The sequence below is a fragment of the Haliotis asinina genome, chromosome 1 (genome assembly GCF_037392515.1).
Source record: "Haliotis asinina isolate JCU_RB_2024 chromosome 1, JCU_Hal_asi_v2, whole genome shotgun sequence".
NCBI classification, from domain to species: domain Eukaryota; kingdom Metazoa; phylum Mollusca; class Gastropoda; order Lepetellida; family Haliotidae; genus Haliotis; species Haliotis asinina.
In genome coordinates this window covers 73,359,337-73,374,604 of record NC_090280.1, presented here as the reverse complement: position 1 = coordinate 73,374,604, position 15,268 = coordinate 73,359,337, and the positions used below count along the sequence as shown (strand labels likewise).

The window sequence follows — 15,268 nt, the reverse complement described above, 5'->3', positions numbered from 1 at the left end:
GTCATTTTATGAGGTGCATTTTATTTCCCTCAATACAGACTATACATAAATATACATACAAGTACAGTATTACAATATGTTACCATGGCTACAGACAACATATCGATATTGTAAATGACATTGTTAATGACATGGACAGTGACGCGTTTTGGCAAGAAGACGAAGCAAAGGAGGTGCCATCTATGATACATTGATTCCTGGTGTGTATTTCATCTTATTGGAGTGTTAGGACTGTTAGATATTCCTTGGACGTTTCAAGTCTGTCAGGCTCAGAACTGTTATTTCACATGTACATTTCACTGTGAAACGTCGTGCTTCCGGCTGTTAGGACACATACTGCATCAGATGATGTATATTTCATAATGAAATCAACACAAACGCCTGAACACATAAGTGTCTGAACACACCACCTCACGATGAGGCGTGTACAGTTCAAAATGAAAGATGTTTCTGAATATCAAACGAATATGATCCGACTCTGAGATTCTATTGGCTATTTCTACAGTGAATGACACATTCTTTGCATGAAAAGAAAGCACACATTTCAGCTTAAAATGACTAGATATATACCGAGATCACGGAATGATAAACGTAGCATCCCCATCAGTTTAAAGAGCTCGTTTGAACTGATGAAGACTTGGAGCCATTGTTTTTTTGTAGACCTGTTAACATTTTTTCAATTCGCCTGATTTCACATCCTTGGCCGGAACCCTCGGCAGGGGACATTCGGCGAACAGGAAGTTCTGTTTGTCGTCTGCTGTGGTTTAAAAGATCACGAGACCTAGGTCGGTGCTGCTCATGCGCAGGTGAGTCAGACAGTTCTCGAGGAGACACACACTGTCGTGATGGAGAGGTTCTTGATGACGGTATTACGTAAGGAGAAAAACGCGTCCCTCCTGACCTTGAAAACAAGAATTGTCCGAAATTTGGGGGACAGCCTGTAAGTCCATCCCTCTGCATGGCTAACGCACCGTAGCCATGTTGGAAGAAGTGTGGATTCAACAAGGCAAGCTGACTGCTGAAGAGAGATGTGGCTGCAGGGTTCATAGCTGAGTGAAGTTGCGCTGTGGCCAAATGGCCAAGGTCCATTTGACCATTCGCGGTTAAATACTGCATTGGTAGGTGACCACTACTCATTAACGAGGTAGAACTTGGGCTAGACGAGAGCATTGCACTAACAGGAAAGGACAGTGTTGGAGCTGAGGTTGGGGAGGTGCCTTCCTTCGACCCAGAGGACGTTGAGTGGGGAGAGACACTTTGACAAGATGTCGAATCGCTGTCGAACTTTCGATCGCGATCGTTACAACTACGGCCGAGATTGTCACACTTCCGGCTAAGACTGTCCAACTTCCTGTCGTGATCGTCCGACTTCCGGTCAAGGTCATGCTTCCGGATGTGCTCAGCATATTTCTGATCTTGCTCGGGGGAGCTGCTTTCACTTGTGTCTTTTTCAATTTGGGTCTTACACAGCTTATCACACTCAAACACCTCTCTCTTTATCTCCCGACTGCACACGGAGCCACTAATGTTTGCGAATCTGCTTCCGAGGTCGTCACTGCTGGAGTGAAGGTCAAGGTCATCATCGCTCAGGACATCATCCTCTTGATCGTTGTCAAGCGGTTCCCTCTTTGTCGATAAATCTGAAGACGAGAGACATTAAAAACTCATAGGAATATTTTTTTTCACATTTTCTAAAATACATACATGTAAATACATAATCCATAAAGACGTTATTTCACTCGTGCTCGTTATTTCACTGACCTAACATGGATGTCATTCCCTAGGGTTTGGGGACACCAAAAAGAAAAATGCGCTATAAATAATTTCCAAACCAGGAATATCCAAACGGTCGTGCGCTCCATATACATTGCTTTAAGCAATTAGCTAAAATATTATCGAATTTCTAATTTAGGAAAATCAGATAAGAACGTTTGCAGACAAGAACGTTTTACAGCAGTGAATAGGCAGTGATTACTAGTGTTTGTTGCTGTTGCTGCTTATATACAATCGTGTCTAAAACCAATGTTCGTAAACATAAATCTGGAGGTCAATGAATCGTCTGACGAGATATCATCAGAACACTGGGACTTCTCAACAATCGCAATCGCTTTGTCAGTATTGTAGGAAAACTGTTCAAACTGATACCCGATTTCACATTTTTTGTATTTTTTAAATACAAATAGTTAAAATGAGGAACAAATTTCAATACTGATATCCGTAGGTATTTAAACAGGTTATCAATACGGGCACCATTTATCTAGCGAAAATCATTTGTAAGTAACCTTAGATAAGCCGGCATGTTTACATGGGAGTACCGTATAATTTCGAATCCTCAGATGAGCATATGAGTACCTTATTTGTAGCCCCAGATAAGCCTGTGTGTTTTACATATGTTTACTGCATAGCGCGGTATAGTTGGTTATATATGGGTACCTGTAGGTTTGCTAGTATGATCGTCTTCTCCATACTTCTCCTCTTCTTCTCCATACTTTTCCTCGTCATCTGCCTCGACAACACATATCTCCTCATCCCTATCGCCATCCATGTCGTGCGGTCCCCCTTCAAGTGGAAGACTCGTACTATCGGGCGCCCGTTGTGTGGAACTGGCAGCACTGGATTCAATCATTAGCCGTCTAGTAATTAAATTCACTTTATGAACATTCATTTTATGAAAATTTTCGATTGTAAATTATATAATATAAAACGAATAAAGAAAGAATATTTATCAACGGACCTTTCAAGGTCAGGGTTAGAATATTGGCTTTCGGTAACCCCTGCTTGCCGTAACAGGTGACTAGCGGGATCGGGTGGTCAGGTAGTCATCAGTTCCCGGTTGCTTATATCGATGTTCATGCTGTTGATCACTGGTTTGCCTGGTCCAGGCTCGATTATTTACAGACCGCAGGAATATAGCTGGGATATTGCCGAGTGTGGCGTAAACCTAAACTCACTTACTCATTCATCAACGCCAGGACATATTTAATCTATGTGCTCAAAAGAAAGTTCCATAATTATTGATGCTTCTAACTCGGATTCGACAGAAATCTATGACAGGACAGACCTTTTGGTAGTGAACAGGACTAAGATAACCGCTAAACAGGTCAGCCATGATACAGAATCTTTGTTTTGTGGTTCTCTTTTTTTCTTTTCTTGTAGTTATTACTGTTTCTTTTATGGGAGGGGTTATGTTTGTTTATTATCTTTTGTCTCCCTGATGTGATTCATTTAATTTCGCACTGATTTTCGAGTGATCTGCACTTTCCTCTATAATAGACGAACGCAATGAAATAATTGGCACACTGTACAATGCGGCGTTAAACCCGAGCCACTTTTTCTTGTAACGAGAACTGAATAAGCGATGTCAGAGCATGCATATGTATCACCGTCACCCGTAAACCAGGAACTATGGAGAGACGCTCTATAATCCGCTCAATGTTAGGAACATCGTTTAGTTGAATCGACGTCAAGAAGTAAGAATTCGTTGATAATCCACACAATTCAAACTGAAAACGCATCGTCTGCATTAACAGGCTCTCAACGTATAAACAGGCTCTCAACGTATAAACAGGCTCTCAACGTATAAACAGTTAAGCATGCTTAATTCGTGATTGTCTGTACCGGATAACTAAGATCTAGCCCTTTCAATATAAGATATAAGGCTAACTTAATTATCTGGAAAAGAAAGTATGCACCTGTCTTAGGTCGTGGCTATAAATGAATCTTGAAAGAAATGAAATTTCATCTGTGATGTATATTTAACATAATAATCATATCATTGTCAGACTTTATACCTCACGTGTTTGCTAAACTATCTTTGGAAAACTGTGTTTGGGAAACGTTTTGATAAAGATTGAGTCTTTTCCAACAAAGTCCAATTAACAAGTGTACGCTTCATTTTTTATTCGGAGTTTCCATTCATGGAGAACCCAAATTAAAGCGGTAAAGTTTTTAGCATTAATGTATATAGGTCATTACGTTAAAACTGGTTTAAATGAAACATTACGTCCTTCAGACGTTAGAACATGTCCACGTTGACAATGGCCAATCAACCACATAATAGACACCATCTTGGCTATAGCCCGGGCGTCCACATTTCATATATAGATCGAATCAATGAATGCTTTACGAATCAAAGGAAGACTTCAATTTTGTTCTAACGAACCCTTAACACCAATGTTATGCTGAGGGCTATTATGATATTTGAAATCACACACTACTGGGAATTTATACAGACATTCAAGGACACTCTTTTGTTCACTGACTCGAAAAGACAGAACTTTTAAACCCCCAAAAGACCTTTGGTGCAATTTCATCAGAAATGGTGGTAAGTGAGTGTTTCTTTGACAAGACAACAAAGAGAAATTGTTGTTTTAATAACGTAATGGTATATCTCAGAAACGTACTTTGCGATACAAATGCCCCCCAAATATTCAAAAGATATTATTTAAGAGTATAATTACTTTTTCTCTCGTTTTCCTCCTCCTGTGTCACGGAATCCTTTGGCGAAGGGGTTGTGGTCGATTTTAAGTTGAGTAATCTACAAGGAAGAAATGCGACCATATTATACACTTTACATCATTGAACGACATTGTGGAAACCTTTGTAAAAGCCTCATTTTTGTGAGAGCTGCCGTGGAATTAGGCAGTAACTGAGGCGTCACGCCATAGTAAGTTAACCGTATATTTGACAGATGTACATTTTAGATATAACATTAAAAATTATTTATTGTATTTTTAAACCGTCACCTTTGTACTTGATGACATGTTTATAAGAATAACACATCATCATGTGCTCTCGTGCGTGGCAGCTGTTGGAATTGTTTTAATGAAATGAATGTAATTGTATTTTTTCAATTACTGCGAATAAAACGAAACACATAACGCACACAAGGAAGGACCACATTGAAGGAATTCGAAAGACAATTTTAAATATTTTGCTTGTCACAAAATATGATAACTATTATTATTACATGTATTTCATAAATTATATCATGTTTCATTATTTTCTGAGGATTACCTTTTCGTTCTGATAAGCAGTAACTGCGATAAACTCCGTTTCTTTAAAGACGTAGGTTCGAAACGCACTGTATGGTAGTTTCAGAATGTCATCCGTACGCACAAGATGAAAACGAGGTTGATATTTGTGCATCGAATTTAGAATGGTCTGAAAAAATAAGGACAACAAATTATAACATGTACAACACACCGTACAATTTCGGTCATTTCAAGTACAGTATATCTTCGTGATATCAAAGTTGATTTAACACATGCCTAATTATGTATGCGAAAACACGCTTGTTGCTGATATAATCTTTGGATAATATTATAAAATTATTGTAATATTCCCTGAGACATATTTCTATTATGGTAAATGAAGTTTCACAAAACGCGTTCTATAATATTATTTACAGGATCAAATCGTCAAAAGTGACTATTCACCATTTCTTCCCTTTTTTATGTATTTTTTAAATTTTGCATACATGAAATAAATAACAGTATTAGATGAAGGCATTTAAATATATTTTAAACTGTTTCATTAAATTGTGACTGTAGGTATTGACATCGATGATAAAATGACTGTTTATAATTAGCAGAAAACGCCTCGTTTTCTCTATTGCTTGTAGAACAATAATTCTACCGTCTCCAGCTACATCAAAAGAAAATGGTCACAAATTCTGTAAATGTTCATTTCGTTCCTGTTCTACGTGGGCAATGGGATAATGTCCACGGTATTAATATTATGCAAACCTGACAGCTGCAGTTTTAATTTTTATCAAAAATATATGTAATTGCTACATTCCCGAAGCCTGCTGTTTTCAATTTGATTTATAACATGATTACGAAAATTGAATATTAATATTCGCATGTAAAAACAGAGAAAGTTGTTTTAATCAACAAGAACTGTGTCCAGTGCATTAATAAACATAGATAAGCTTACATGTAGATACATGTCCCCGTAAATGACAGACGTATATATTTCGTGGTCTTTGTTGAGAAGGGCACATCAGTTTTGGTTGAATTGTTTCTAATCATATAAGTGTAAATTTCATAACTGTTATCTTCTAAAACAACTTCTATATAATTAAATATGACAAAAGAAAGTGTTCGAAATTACACATCATTAATCAATTACATTCGATATCTTCAATCTCATTATCCTCATGTATATGCACCATATGTGCAGGAACGATCAAGATAAAACAAGTTCACCATTAACTGTAGTCATAGATTGCGTTGCATCACTTTACAGATAGATGCGGCGGCCATCTTTGGTCCATCGGCTCTGTATCGTAAAGCGCTATCAATCTTAAGGACAATACCCCTGCTTCCCCTTACACGCGTAGCTGACCAGTGCCTGCAACCTGACCCTTGTCACATTTCTCGTAATAGTCATCTTAATCGTTTGTCATCTCGTTAATCTATCGTGTAAATGTCACTGTCATGTACATTTCAAGGGCGGTCAGCTGTTTCTTGTATACACAAAGGTAAACGTTGAAATTGATTGATATATGTGTGTTTATACGTGCATGTGTCTCCATCGTTGTTGGTTAGGAGAGATACTATTAACTTGAAGGACTTTGCAATACATCCTGTATTCGTATTAACATCAGTATTGCACACATGAACTTTCACATGAATACACATTTGTGAATTAATATACTCACTTATGTTTCAAGTTCAATTTCAATCAGCTTTTATATTGTTTGATAACGTAGTATTAGTCATGTTGGTGTTTGCGAAGGCAGTGGTTGGGATTACTAGATAAAGGAATGGATATTGCACATAGTAAGTAATTCATTGTTTTAAGGACATTTACAATAATGGCACAGTTCTGATAGTTTACATGCTGTGGAAGTATAAACGGCCCCTTCAGAATTATAAATGCCTTGATGCATCGGATTTGATTTTTTCGAAAACCAGTTTGATGAAACGATTACACCTGACTCCCGCTTAAGTTTGAGAAAAAATGTTCATGCAGAGATATTTTCATTTCACTTTACCCATGCTTATGTTTCAGACAAAAAAGTATTTAGTAGTTGTTGAAATGTTTGCGTGAGCTTTCAGTGTTTGTATCAAACACGATCATGAGTCAAGAACAATAGCCAGTCGTGAATATTATTAAGCGAAAGATATCGGTCAAACAGACAACTCCCGCTTAGACAAGGAAATAAACATATTCATCGTCGTCAATATACACATCGTGACATCAGCGGTGACATATCGGCTTTGTCAATTTCATCAGCTGTTAAATCCAATTGGTCTCTCACAAAGGGATATTTAACGCAAAGGTGGTAAATTTCATGAAACGGGACAAGGGCCCCCTCACACTATTCTCGGAGTAAATGTGTTCCTTCAGTTGAACCAACAGGTTGATATGTGAACGTATGTCGACACGAAAAACGCATCAATTTCGCGGACAGCGACAAGTTGAGAAATAACACTGGTTTGTTATTAAGAGGAAGAATGCATTCCCTATAGTGTGGCTAGGGCTCACGGCAATTAATCCAAACCTTTTACGCAAGGAATGTTTATAATATGTACATGAAACTTATAAGTGTCACTGCAGATATCATTTGAATTTATCAGAAAGTGATATCTATGCTATGATGTTAATTACATTATATTAGGAATTTCTTGTTTACACACATATATATGTGTACTTTCTGCGCGGAAAGCAGAGGCTAAATATTCCATTATTAGCATCATATCCTCTAGCACATTGACTAGATTTGACCCTGAAATGTTTAATGTATGCATAAATATATGAATCTTTCATAATCCATACGTATCCAGCAATAAAAATTCATCAATATTACTAAACCACAAATGTCTGTCCTTATATTTACGAACAACCACAAGGAAACTGTAATTTGTGTCTGACCCACCACCGCCACGTGTTTCATAATTCACACACACTGTTAAAACAAATATGCTGAGTGCATACGAAATCATTATAAAATTCAAGTTAATATATGTTAATCTCAGTAAAAAGAATTTTAAGCATTGCATCTTTCTTACAATGAAATAGTATAGCGTTGGTCTGGACTGAACCAGATTTTCTGTCGATGGATTACAGATATAACTGAAAAAGCACATTCAAAGCAGTTTTCCAGCCGCTCTTTACAGCATTTCTGTACACAATATATAAGAAAAAGTAATTCGATGGTAGAACATGGAAAAATGAAGTTTTAATTATAAAGCGCATGTTGATTAAAGTAACCTCGTACAATCATGTACACATGCACGTATAAACGAAACATACCAAAACACGTCTAATTTTGTTATGATAATATTTGAAATTTGTACGATAAAAGATTTCCAGAATTTCATATCGTATTCACATTCTTGCGAAGAGAAAAACTATAAAAATTATCTTCTTTCATTGAAGATTTAAGCTAAACGAATGCTAATATTGCTCAAGGCGATCTCCATGTTTTAAAAAAATCATGTTTGATATATTTATAATTCAAATACTGTTTTTCATCATGCGCTATGTCAGATTGTCTTTTAATTCCGCACTAAGATCTATCTACAAGAGACAATGGAAGGAGAAATTGAGGTGTGACTATATTTTTACAGCAATACGAATACAAAGCCAGAAACCTAATCTGTTGGTCGTTGGTTAGGGGCTTTGGTGTATAGAACAAGCATATCTATCATTCGATAATGTCAGACAGTCAAAATACTCAGTTACATTTTTCAAATATCACAACGTGTACCAGTGAGCATATTTACGAACGAACCGCATTAACTTGTTAAATTATCAAATACATCGACAAACTATTACTGGTTGTACCTTGTCTTCCCGCTTATGAACCAATCCACCCTACATTTTGTGTAATTCTGTCTGAATTACGTATGTATATATTGCCATAGCCGAGTGAACCAGGCGGGGTTATGTCTTTACTTTGTATGATCTGTTACCCAATCCGCATCGTCTTATTGATTGACAGTGCAATAGAGTGCAATATACATCGCTCACACACTTATCCCTGACGGAGCGCTATGTAACGGGTATGACTGTGGAAACTTGAAACTTTCCAAATTTAGATGATATATAACACAGCATTCTGAATGTGAGTTCAACTTAGTATGGAGACATACAGTGGGGCAAATCAAACATCATTACAATCAATCCATGGTATTACAATGTTACATTACAGTTTGAAACGCCGAGATCATGAAATGTAATCAAAGGGGCCAGTGTCACAATCTGATTGGTTGAAAATGTTGCGATCTGACTTGAAATCAATGCCCGGAAGTCATGTGCTATTTGATTGGGTGTTGTTTAATGCCGCATCCAGCAGTATGACGTCGGCATGTAAATAATCGCGTGTAGACCAGACAATCCAGTGATCAACAGAGTGAGCATCTGTCTACGCAGTTGGGACACGATAACATGTGTCAACCAAATCAACGAGCCTGACCACCCGATCTAGTTAATCGCCTCCTAGGACAAAGCGACTGAAGGGTTACTGAAGACCAATTCTAATCCGGATCTTCACGGGTATCTTCAATGCAACACACGTACCCTGAATAGAAAACACGGCAGCGTGGCAGCAGGCATATCGCACCCATTCGTCATTAATATTCATTACCTTCAAATTTTCACCAAGTTATACTTGGATGTCATCATGATAACAGCAGTCAAAAATGACATATGTCTCAAGCCTTCTAAGTGCAATGTTGATTTACAACGTTCATTAATTCATTGCTACCGCATGTTTTAATTTTATAAATAGAATCTTTCCGTTAGCATTTATTGCGTGGAAATTTTAAATTTCAAATTTCTTGACTTGCAATGTTCTGAAGATATTTCCTTATTCCAATGGTGACACAAAGTGTTGCAGAACAATGTAAGTATGTAGTCTCCTGTGTGTGAGCCTGTGATCGATCACATCAGTGCACAAGACATGCCTTGTTCTGACTCATCTTGCATGACAATAAATACGTAATGCGTTCATTACGTTGATACCTGACCCTTGTAAACAACCACCTGTATGTATTGTTAATTTATTTCGTAGCATTGTCTGTTTATTCATGACGTAATGACACTTTCGTTTGTTTCCGTAAAAAAAGTCACCCTGTGTCATATGTGCGTCGTAAGAGTCGACAAAAAGTGATTGTGGGGCTGCTAGGTATTACTTTGCTTATTGGTTGTTATCTTTCGATATGTGCTCCCGCTATCAACCATTGGTTTGTCCGGTACAGACTCGATCAAGTTAAAGCTTCGGCACCCTTGACCGAGGAACCACATTGATTACTCCTTGTCATAACATGGCGTATTGTTTTGTTTGGTTGTATTTAAAGGAAAACAGGAGCGGTGGGGTAGCTACACCACACGGCCCCCGCCGCCGCGGTTTTGCTGGAATATTGCCAAAAGCGCCCTAAAACCATACTCATCCACTCACCCACAGACCCACTCACTCACTCACTCACTCACTGGAAGACGGTTACCGTGCCGGCAACCACAACCCTCATCTAGTCCCACCGCGTTTCGTCCTCGTCCCTACATTTACATCTTCTCTTTGTGAAATTTCATAATATTGTTCATTTAATCAACCATGTGGAAATTATTGACATGTTCACTGTCCATAAGACTGAACTTTGTGTCCATAAACAAATAAGTGTATCAGTTTGTGTTGTACTAGCTTCATGTACCAAGGGCTTCGTACCATCACACAATGTATTGTGTCAACCTATGCACTATCTAAACCCCAGCGTGTAACATCTGATATTTATTTACCATAATTAAAAAAGTGTGAGGCATATCTATATTTTCGCTCAATTTCACGGTTACTGAGCGAAATTGTGAAACATCATTGGTTAATATGATACATATAATTGAACTTCACGGGAGACCGTTTTACTAATATGACTATTGGTGCTGAAGGATGATATATCGATTGATATACTCAACCTTGGTGGTATACAGACACAGCAAAAAAAAATGTTAACTACACTTTCACGAGCACTGCCGATGCGGTGGGGTAGCCTAGTGGTTAAAGCGTTCACTCGTCACGCTAAAGGCTCGGGTTCGTTTCCCCGCATGGGTGCATTGTGTCGAGCGCATTTCTGGTGTTCCTTGGCGTGATATTGCTGGAGTATTCCTAAAACTAAACCCACTCACTGTTAACATTGGTGTTAAAACGAGGATTGTGGGGTTTTTTTTAAAACTTCTGTTAAACCCTCTTTGACGACCACTTTGTTCCGAAGATTGAAATTAAGCTGTCGGAACGAAATCCAGAATTTGAGAATGACAATTGCGCGTATTACAACATTATTAATTTTATCACTTTTGTCCATATTTTTGTAGGTTATTCATGAAGATGGGTATTCGGCTGGTGTCCTAAGGCCTAAGGTTTATTAACAAAACAGCTTAAAGGGTAGTATCTGGAACTGTACTCAATTTAATTAGTGATCGGGAATTTTCATCTCGTATTTAATTTAATGACAACACGCCATTGCCCAGTGCACCTTTCACCCCGTAGAATTGGACCTTTAGAATTCATTAGACTGATATCAAATTCTCCGCCCATGGCTCTCACAGCCACATTCTATGGTTCTAATCCAATCCATATCTTCAGCAACATTCTCATCCTTACTTTCGTTCTCACCATCATCAGTATATACATCCTATCCACATCCTAATCCTTATCCATATCGTCGTCTACAATTTACATCCTATCCTTATATCAACCTAATCCTGTTCTGTCCCCACCCTTACCATCGTCCTTATCCTCATCCACACCCACGTCCACATCCACATCCACATCCATATCCACATCCATATCCTATCCTTCTCTGATCCAAATACTATCCTCATCCTCACCCTGATGCACATCCACATCCATGTCCTCATGCTGTGACCGAGTTTTCAGTTTGCATTTAAGAAAAGCCACTATCGTCATTTATGAAAACCAAAACACTCTTCCTTTATGAAAACCAAAACACTCTTCCCATCCAAGGGAAAACCGAAATGCCATATTTCTACTTTCTCAAAGCCTCTTAACAATATCATCCGAAGGAGAATTAATTCACCGAAATCTAACTACACAATGCCTTATAGAGATCTTGTGTTTCATAATAGACACATCAAACGAACTTGCGTTAAGAAAACGGTGTCGTGTTTTAATTGCAGAATTAATATTCCTACTTGCTGCAGTTCTTGCGTCGAGGAACAGTGATGCCCACTGGGCCATGACACAGCAGGTTGCAATATTCCAAGATCAAGATCCAAGATGCACTTTTTGTACAACATTGTTTGTAATTCGAACAGGTTTAAGTTTACTGACCGTGTGATAGCACAACGCATTGTTTCAAAGAAGAAGAAAATACAGGTAAAATATGGTACATATTGATTTTCTAAATGAACCTCTTGACTATCATCCCCTGAGGTCGAACAATGACCCTGAAAGTAATTCCAAAAGTGAAATGTGACTCGACTCCAAGTACTTTGTTTTGCCCCCAATCTAATAGAAACGCCTTCAACTTTATTGTATCTGACATACATCATGTTCAGACACAAAACCGAGGCTTTAATTTATCCGAGATGAGACAAAGCAACTCAGACTGATTCACCTTGAGATCAAACGCCAGACTCAATAAAAGCTGATAAATATTATAAACATGCATCCATATATATTGTGTTTTTGTTGCATTTCAGGTTTTAAAACAATTTGTTACAAAAATCCCATGCGCTACATGTATACTGTGATTAGTGATGAACGTATGTGCGACAGGTACTGAGTACTAAGTATATCACAGTATTGAGTATGTCCGTTGACCTGTAAGAACCAATACTCATTTCCTTTTATGCGATCATTTTTCTTCCTTTTTCCTTTCCGAATCATGCCAGGTTCAAAGGAGTGAATCTAATGAATATTTAAATTGTGAATATCATTAATCTTTACAACCGATCGTTACAATGTTCACGGACTTGTGTGGAGCCTGAGAGACGTCGGTTCTTATTGGACCCGATTTGTGTTCCCAATTTAACGATTCGTTGCATAAAACATTTGTTATCGTGAAATTTTTATTGTGTAATAATAATTACCTTTGTTTGAGATGGAATAAAGGTCGACATAATCAAACACAAACGCTAGTCATTTATAACATGTAGTCGGTATTGTAAATGTAAATCGCTTCACCATATTACGAATGAATGCAAAGTGCCTCATTAGCATATTCGATTTACTCTCGAGTGAAAAATTAGTGCTATTCAGAATCATTAATTATGGCGGATAACTCAGCTGTTTGTTTGTCTTGCAACATATCATCGTCAAACATACTCTTCGCAAACAAGCCTTATAAATGAGCGATTTGGACAAATTAATTCATAATTGCAAACAGATTTTAATCATGGCTTTAATACTGATATTTATATTGGGGAACAATTCTCATTTGTCTTCTGAGACACGAAATTGTTATTCATTTTCCTGTTATTCCTATACAGCAAAAAGGGTTGATCGGAGTCACAGGAACATATTTTGGGAGATTAGCATTACAACGCTTATTACAGATTCGATGTTACGATAATGATTCTTTGTAGAATCGAGTTATTTCTAAATAACGTTTCTCCGTACTCTAAAAACAATACGGAGTTCGATGGAGCTCACGGTTGTTCACAATTTGTGACATTGCTGTGCCAATTGCGAACAACCTGTTTATCAAACTTCCATTCTGGCAAGATATCTTCACAAAAAGTGAATACACACTTCCATCAAGTATATCAAAGTCCATATGGTTATCTTCTGTAAGAAGGCGACAGGCTGCTACAGCGGCACATACCTTTGATCCTCAGTGAAGGGTAATGTTCATGATCAAATATGCGTGTTCATGACAGCTGCACTGATTGACGTGTGACTGGCCATGCGGTATGTGTCGACAGTTACATCCATGTACATTCTTTTAAAGTTGCATGTTCTGTTGCGGCGCCTACAGTATAACAACGGGGGTAACTGACAGTAGCACTGATGGAATATGCGAGTTTCGCGGTCACAACAGATATCGCATTGATGTCCATTTGTTGGCCATACCTAACTTCCTTGATAGGCATTTTAGTAGTTAGAAAGATGAAGGAAAACTAAGTTCTATAGATAGTCAAATTCTTTATTGCAATGAGCGCAACGTTTCGGCGTAGGTACTAACACCGTTTTCAAGCAAATGATACACCGAGACGTTGCACTCATTGCAATAAAGAAAGGTGACTGTCCACAGAACCTGTTCTTCCTTGCCAATACTACCATACCCCAATATTACCAAAACATTATGTAACCCTCAACTCAACGCCAGCACCACCACCACCAACAGCAACAGCTACCACACCACCACCCTCCTGCCACCAACAAACAGGCACTCGCCCTACGTGATCACAAGCACAAACCTATTTGCACTTATACTCATTCTCGCACTTTCTCATACCATTCTCTCATACCCCCCCCCCCCCCCACTCTCTCTCTCTCTCTCTCTCTCTCACACACACACACACACACACACACACACAAAACACACACACACACACGCATTCTGTTTTCGGCAGAATCTTCAAGCAAAGGCTGTGACCCACGAAAAGTCAACGATTGGTTAAACAAACACGTGCGTTTCCTACACATGAGTGACGCGCCCTTCTACGAAAGGACAGACAATCATACATACCATCGATTCATACACTACCTATCAACCAACATTCCAATATGTGGAAGTTCTTTGTCGCCCCTACAACAAAACCCCCATTGACGTCGATTCATCTGTCCAGTCAGTATTCATACTGCCAAATTGTATTTGCATTCTTATGTGTGTAGTTGCATGTCCATATCCCAATTACCACACGGATACACATTGCACACGTGCAACCATAAAGTACAGAAAACGCCTTATATGGTATACGTTAATATCCATTCAAAATGGCGACACATAAATGCGTGTGTCTGACCATGCGGCAACAACGAATAATGTTTAAGAGCTATGACGATTCTGAATCTCCGCAAAGCATAAAGTGAATTCGACAATGTCTAGAAAGTAGCTATATAACCGTACTAATTATCATTATTAAAAACACGTTCAAGTACCTGTTATTACTAGGCGCCATGAACGTTTCGCCCAAAAAACGTCAATACCCGTAACACTATCATTAATGGTTAAACTTAAACCAAGTGAACTCATCATACGGCCAAGTTTCAATTGATTTCAAACGAATTAAAATTTTCTGTGAAAGGCTTGGGACGCTAAAGTAATTCAAATGCACGATCTGTACAGTCGGTTGGTCA

General features: G+C 38.2%; 1 protein-coding gene across 3 annotated transcripts in view; it reads right to left on the bottom strand.

Moving 5' to 3' along the window:
• Window positions 1–15,268, bottom strand: part of LOC137296927 (T-box transcription factor TBX2-like) — a 41,460-nt gene continuing 26,192 nt past the window's right edge. For 2 of the 3 annotated variants that reach the window (XM_067828830.1, XM_067828841.1), the window contains exons 3-6: window positions 5,017–5,163; window positions 4,461–4,537; window positions 2,434–2,633; window positions 1–1,640 (exon numbers count right to left, since the gene is read on the bottom strand). In XM_067828830.1, coding sequence (XP_067684931.1) covers window positions 604–1,640; window positions 2,434–2,633; window positions 4,461–4,537; window positions 5,017–5,163 — 1,461 coding nt within the window. In that variant the 3' untranslated portion in view covers window positions 1–603. The remainder of the gene's footprint in view (window positions 1,641–2,433; window positions 2,634–4,460; window positions 4,538–5,016; window positions 5,164–15,268) is intronic. The other variant, XM_067828847.1, reaches the window with a different exon arrangement.